A 7,744-nucleotide genomic window follows, 5' to 3' on the forward strand; every position below is an offset into this window, starting at 1 on the left:
TAGAAATGCTAAAATACAAAAAAATCTGCATCGACCGAGAATCGAACCCGGGCCACCTGCGCGGCAGATACAACAAGTAAACAAACGGCGACCCGACGGCTAGCATCTTCCACTGTCCACGGGTTTTATTTCGCCCTTAGTGTTCGGGTACACGGTGATGAGTGACGGTGTATTTACAGCTGGTGTAAACTCTGGACCTAGGTCTCGTTTATTTATTATTTAAATAATTAGTTACGATGCGAAGGTTAATATGTAGGATATGTAGGAATACAAGCATACTTTCGCGTTATTTTCGTACCTGGGGTATTTCACAGGGGTGCGTCCCGAAGTCTAGTTTTCCGTGAAGAGGAAGAGATCAATGTAGTATTATTTAAGTCTGCACGTGCCATACAAGGAACAATTATACATTGGCCACATAATATCTATAGAAGGAGTGTATTTTTTAAGTACTTCAATAACATTGAAGCTTTTAAACGTTCTTCGAAAAAATGTCTGTTTGATTCCAGGTTTCTACCACATTCATTTTATGGTTCACAAACATGAAATTACGTCGGCGCATTTTTTGTACGTCTTTCCTTAAAAGTTTTGAAAAATCCATTCATAAATAAGAAAGTTGGGTCTGCGCATGGGCAATCTGTTTTTTAACACGAGCATATTGATAATGGCCTAAAGAAATAAACCGATACAACGAAATATCGAAGGATCCTCAGTATTACAATCACTTTTAACGACAATTTATTTTAATCTTACAAAATACATTTTATAGTTAACAAAAATGCATGAAATTCATGTCTTGGGCTTTGAGATAATGCTCTTGGTTTTTTTCTCAACGATCTTGGTGCATAAATAACGATTTTGACATGTTTTGATCAAAATCCATGTGGTCCATAAAAATAGATCAAATTCATGTTTAGATCATTGAGATAATGCTCTTGATCTTTTTCCCAACGATCTTGGTGCATAAATAACGATTTTGACATGTTTTGATCAAAATCCACGTTTTCGCCAAAAATTCATCAAATTCATGTCTTGCGCATTGAGATAATGCGCCTAGTCTTTTTCCTAACGCTCTTGGTGCATAAATAACGATTTTGACATGTTTTGATCAAAATCCACGTGGTCGCCAAAAATGCATCAAATTCATGTCTTGGGTATTGAGATAATGCGCCTAGTCTTTTCCCAACGATCTTGGTGCATAAATAACGATTTTGACATGTTTTGATCAAAATCCACGTGGTCGCCAAAAATGCACAAATTCATGTCTTGGGCATTGAGATAATGCGCGTAGTCTTTTTCCCAACGATCTTGGTGCATAATTAACGATTTTTACATATTTTGATCAAAATCCATGTGGCCTCAGAAAAATAATTTAACATTTTTGAATCACACACATGCGGTTATCAAACGTGCACGTTATCAACTCTTTCAGCATCAAGATAATGCGTTTGAAAGCTTTTACAACTCTAAATTCATGTGTAAAAAATAATTTTGGGTACATTTTGCTCTAAAACTTTTGACCGAGACCACAGAGAAGAGTTATATTGAATTGTTACACATCTAAGAGTCATAGGGAATAAATCTAGCGAAAGTCCGAACTCGATACATGACCTAGGGAATGAAATATGTTAATTTTTATTATATTGAGTTCGCAGTTTTTCCTGTTCCCGATTCACTCGAAGTCGTATAACTTTTGTTCCTGTTGAACCAGCTTCCTGAAAATCAATAGCGTCCGTTCTTAATGTCCAACGTACCCGTTTACCAAATTTCAACACAATCGGCCACTTTTAAAAAGAGTTAGAGCGCACACGGACGGACGGACGGACGGACGGACGGACGGACGGACGGACGGACGGACGACAATACAAAACTATAAAGGATCTGAGGATCCTTAATAATCACGGTCGCAAACAAAACCAATTTTTTTATCCCTTATTTAACTGTTTTCTCAATCAAATTGGAATTTGGTCTGTTTGGTGCGTGAGAAAGGACCGAAGGAAGATCCCAAAAATTATTGTCCACTATCCATCTGCTCCGTTCTGCGCCGCATCATTGAGAAAGCTCTTGACAAGAGACTCGGTCGGTTAATTCTACTCAATGAAAATCAACTGAGTTTTAGGAGTATACAGCGCGTTCTAGATGAGAGAGTCACCTGAATATCTCTTTTATTTGGCGAGATACAAAAAAATTGTTAAATATAATTGGATATGTAACATTACGATCTATCCGATCGCAAATTGAAACTACCGGCGCTACTTCCGGTATAACCGGAAATCGATGCAACTTTTGTTTTTCGAATGCAATGCCTATGTTTTTTCAATCTATTTTAAAATAGTATTCGATTTTCTTTACGATAACATAAAATATGCATATGGTTGGTAAAATGAAGAAATGTGTGACTAGAAAAACTTATGACCTACATCAACTTGTTTAATGTTTCGTTTTGAAGGTTTACTTTGGGCGATACGACCTACCCATGTAACAGACATCGCGCATCCTGACTGCACACGGCATGCTAGATTTCATCAGTATTCCAAATATTGAATCACATTTCTCCATTTTTTGTATATTTGCATATTTTATGTTGTCGTACGAAATGTCTATAATTGAGGGGAGGAACAATTTTTATACAGGCCCCCTGATGACAGAAGTAGTTTCCTTTCCCCTAAGATTTAAAAGAAAATGCACCCTAAATTTATCACAATTAGCAGGCATTATAAACATTTCCTAAACAGACTCGGAATTGCATACATTTCCTAGGAATTGTATAGAATACCTGAATCATACAGATTGGCTGTAACATATACAACTCACGGGCATATATCTTGAATGCATCTTTGAAGAAGGTTAAAAGACACATTGACTGTGGCGTCCTACTTCTGGTTGGCCAAAACGCTTTACAAAGTCCAATATGACCATGCTCGGGTTATGGTTTCCATTTCCAAACAAACTTGCTGGAAGGGGATTTGCATATGATAATGAGGTAACACTGAAGCTGGTCTCTCGACGATCCGAACAACGATATATGGCCACAAAAAAAACAGAAGGTGGAAACTGTTGGTTTCGACAGAATGGTGCACTCGTGCACAATGCGTGAGTAAATCGTGCGATAATATCTATCGCATTCATTTCCTGGAAGATGGAAAATTTTTCCGATAGGAACACGATGAAGTAAAGTTCTATGGTTTCGGAGATCCCCATGATAGACATCTTTATCTTGGACACAGTGTATATGCAATCAAATCCTCACGTTCAGATAACAGGATGAAGTAAATATCTTGATGTAAACTTTCATTCTAAAGTCTTCACACCGGATGTATGATTTCAAAATTCAATCTTACGTTAAATAATTATCTATATAAACGTTAACTTAAAAAATATGGAACTGTCATACAGGAAACACGCACTGTGGCGGTATTTCATAATATGTGAAAGAGGTAGAAGGAAAGGAATTGCATTTGATCCGTACAAAATATGCATCGTCCAGAAAACCTTTTTCCGTCCCGAAAACGGGCATTTTTCGTACTTATGAAACAAATAATCATTTTAGGTTGCTCGACGCTAAACAATGCGCGAATCACTCAAATTCTTATCCGTGCTTTCTGCCCGCCTCCGTTAAATAGCAATCGTCGTTAACCTATTTAGAAGACGGCGTGACATACATATTTTATGCCGGTATCTCACGGTCTCGAAAATTGAGACACAAAAATGTTCACGCAGTTTAAACATGCAAACCTCTCCCAGGAAAATTCTTCGAAAACGATTCTTCGAAAGTAAATTCTTCGAAAACAATTCTTCGAATACAGTTCTTCGATTCGGAAAGTTCTTCGGAAGTAAATTCTTCGAAAACAATTCTTCGAATACAGTTCTTCGATTCGGAAAGTTCTTCGGAAGTAAATTCTTCGAAAACAATTCTTCGAATACAGTTCTTCGATTCGGAAAGTTCTTCGGAAGTAAATTCTTCGAAAACAATTCTTCGAATACAGTTCTTCGATTCGGAAAGTTCTTTGAATATGCAACTCTTCGAAATAAATTCTTCGAATAAAATTATTTGCACCGGAAAGTTCCCCAAAAATATAATTATTCGAAATAAATTTTTTGAACCATAAATATCATTCTTAAAAAAATGATTCATTTCGGCTAATTTTTTAAATAAACATTTACCCATTAGAGCCTATCGGCGTTACCCAGAAGACACCACGAGGAGGTTGGCTCTACTGTCTTCCATAATTTTGCTTGTCAATACTTTTTTGTTGTTGTTTTTTTGCTTTTTGTTTACAATATTTACAATGTTTTGGGGCAGTTCGTGCACTATGTGCGGTTGTCAATACTTTTTTGTTGTTTTTTTGCTTTTTGTTTACAATATTTACAATGTTTTGGGGCAGGCAGTTCGTGCACTATGTGCGGTTGTCAATACTTTTTTGTTGTTTTTTTGCTTTTTGTTTACAATATTTACAATGTTTTGGGGCAGTTCGTGCACTATGTGCGGTTGTCAATACTTTTTTGTTGTTTTTTTGCTTTTTGTTTACAATATTTACAATGTTTTGGGGCAGTTCGTGCACTATGTGCGGTTGACAACACTTTTTTGGTTCTATATTTTTTTTCATTTCACAAACTAAATACGTATTCTAATAGGTAATGTTGTGGGCAATTCCTCGAAGGTATGGCACTACGTCATTGGCTGGATCAAAATCTAATATTAAACGTCGTATTCGTTCCGCACAATCGCGATACTTCTTTCGGCTAGCTGGCGGTTGCTGCCCACTATGGTATTGCTCAATTCTCAACTCATTGAGGCTCTGTTCTTTCTTAAGCGCATTAACAAACTTCCATATGTTTGGATGATTTCCGCCTACCATCTCCTGGAAGCCGCGATGCCATCCCTCTAGAGCGTTGTTAGTCTTTGGCAAGTTTTCCAGTACACTGTTGTAGCAGTTCCACATGACATGCGCAAATCGTGGTGCACGACGACGCAGTCGTCTGTCAGGGCGGCCAATCCAGGTGTCTTCGAAATAATCAATTACTGGCTGGGCTTCTGGTGGAAAGACGTTGTTATCCAATAACAGATCAAAGGATTGCACTAACTCGTTAAGAGGAACAAATGCTAGTGCTGACAGGTAGCGCATAGTGAGTGCAAAATCAGCATCAGTTTCGTATCGTTGCTGTAACCCATTTGACTGGATAGAACGAAAAATACACTGGCAAAAGTGAAAAAAGCATCCACGCACAACAACTCCAGGAAATTCGCTTTCAATGGCACCGATTATTGCACTTTCGTAGTCTATTAATATCGTTTCTGGGTTAACAGTTGCCTCGAGCTGCTTAATTTGTCCAAGAAGTCGCACATAGGTATTGTGAGTTTTATCAGGCAAGAGAGCGTATACTAAAGGTATGCTGTTGCTGTGTCTAAGTCCATGTATGGTATATAGTTGCGCGAAAAGCGGTGGAGATACCTTAAATGTGCCGTCAGCATACCAGTGACTAGAACGTGCCAATAGCTGTAAGTTTCGTCTGGTAGAAAAAATCAAAATTCGATCGTCCTGAGGACCGGAATCGAACATTAAAAATATTTCTTGGTTTTCTGTCAGAGTGTACAATTCAGGAAAAACAATATCCCTTCGATGTAAAGGAAGCACAGGACCTGGATTTTCCTTTGCTCTTACGTTTCTAATGGTTTTCTTCATGCAGTCAACTGATGGTAGCCTTCCTGCGATAGCCAAACTCACTCCTACTGAAGCATCTGACACAATCACATGGGGAGAGTCTCGAGTATTTCTTGCAGTGTCTTTTATGTTATTTAGTATCTTGTCACACTCCACTTTCGCAACATCAGCGACATGATTGTGTTCTTTCTTCCCATGGGACACAATTCTTTCGCCTTGCGTGCTCATTCGAGCTTTGCACTTTGTAATTTGGAATTTTTCACATTTCCAATATGTTGTTTCATCCACCACCTTGTATTTATAATAAATATGATTGTTTACACACAATTTTGGTTTTCGCTTTTCACTTTCAATGAACTGTAAAGCCATCTTAACGAATCGAAGTTTTCAATTAAACTAGAACCCTATTATCTATCGTTTGAGAATTTATACAGAATGATTTAATTAAGGATCATTAAATTTAGAAGGAGAAACATGCCGTTAATATTAAATATAAGCGTAATTTGAAAAGTATGTAATTACCTTTTAAATGTAATTCTTTAGGCTAATTGCCCTAAATGACCCATGCCTCTTAACTGTCATTATTTAATTAGGAATAACACTTTCCAATCGCCCTCCATTAATTTTCTTTTCCATGAATGTGTTTCGAAGAATTATATTTTCGAAAAATTTGTTTCGAAGAATTATATTTTCGATGAATTTGTTTCGAAGAATTATATTTTCGATGAATTTGTTTCGAAGAATTTTATTTTCGATGCATTTGTTTCGAAGAATTTTATTTTCGAAGAACTTTCCTTTTCGAAGAGTTTCATTCGAAGAACTAATTTTCTTTCGAAGAATTGTCGTCGAAGAATTTGGAGGATAGGCTTTAGTAGTACAATACGGAATACCAGTGTATGCACTTCAGACTTCCGAGACTATTATCCTGTTCCTGTATTGCAAGCATATAATTTCAACTGAATTTAATCTTTCGCTCGTGCACCTTCAGTTAACCATATTCCACCATTTCTTTTTCCGGATTAGCCTAAGGCAATAATTACTACTTATTAATTACGTGCCGCTTGAAATTCGAAAAAAAGTGTGCAATTTCTTTGAGAAAGTGTTCACGATTTAGATTTCACATCGATCTTTGAATGTAAGAACTTAACCTTAGATTTTAGTTTCGAGAGAACTCAGCGAGCATGACAAAGTCGAGTGCTCGAGATGAATAATCCACGAGTTAAATTGGCAATAAAGGCACATCACACGTTGGGCTTTATATGTTGAGGAAATAATTAGCATTTCCTAGTTCATGTAACAATCAGAAATGTCGTAACCACCTAATAAGTAACGTTCAATTAGTAGTTGTAAAGCAAACGATGTTCCCATCTTAGCTTGAAGAAAGTAAACTGAATTCGCGTTAATTGCACCTTTTTTATACGTTTTTAATTTCTCACCAAATAAATTCTAATAGTGTAATTTTCCTTTTCTTCCTGTAATTAAGTCTCGGTTTTAATTGCGAAAATGTCAGTTTTTCGCCACCATTACTCACCGTACGCAAATAAACCAAGTAAAGTTACTATTTTAAACTTGAAATCTAAAATTATAGCTACTGAAGGTTGAAGATTAACCGTTGACATTTAACTTCTTTAAGATTTAGGTAGCGGTTAACTTACGAATTCCTCACCTTTGTTAGGTTAGCATCACCGCATCAACATGTATTAAGAGAAAGTTGATGATGTAACCGATGACATGTAAATACAAAGATTTTATAGACACAGTTTAGACATTTTCACAATCGGAATTCTAATTTAAAGCAGGTTCGCACCTCGTTGAAATAATATAAATTACATAAAAGTACAATTTTCCTTTTTACTGATACAGAGTATTGTTCACTTTCTTTATTTATGTTTGTCCTAGAGTTTAAAAAAAATATGGTACATCTGTATTGTACTGTGAAACAATCTTGTTTTACAACATCTTGGAGTCAGATTTTTAACTTGAAATACTTTCACTCATCCCTTCATTTTTTCGTTCACAAATTACGGCAATTAGTAGAAAAGCTCTCGGTCATTAGATTTATCTTGGTCAAGCATAGCTCCTGC

At 36.5% G+C, this 7,744-nt stretch overlaps 1 protein-coding gene across 1 annotated transcript; it reads right to left on the reverse strand.

Annotated features, from left to right (window-relative positions):
* Positions 1-4,235: 4,235 nt before the first annotated feature.
* Positions 4,236-6,029, reverse strand: LOC116176146. The gene has a single exon (XM_031494620.1). The coding sequence runs from the start codon at positions 6,027-6,029 to the stop codon at positions 4,626-4,628; it is 1,404 nt and encodes a 467-aa protein (XP_031350480.1). The 3' UTR covers positions 4,236-4,625.
* Between the last annotated feature and the right edge of the window lie 1,715 nt (positions 6,030-7,744).

Source organism: Photinus pyralis, unplaced genomic scaffold (genome assembly GCF_008802855.1).
Source record: "Photinus pyralis isolate 1611_PpyrPB1 unplaced genomic scaffold, Ppyr1.3 Ppyr1.4_LG7, whole genome shotgun sequence".
In the NCBI taxonomy this organism is placed as follows: domain Eukaryota; kingdom Metazoa; phylum Arthropoda; class Insecta; order Coleoptera; family Lampyridae; genus Photinus; species Photinus pyralis.

Bases quoted from the DNA above. Each gene is read 5' to 3' on its own strand.
- LOC116176146 (XM_031494620.1), bottom strand. From the start codon at position 6,029: ATGGCTTTACAGTTCATTGAAAGTGAAAAGCGAAAACCAAAATTGTGT.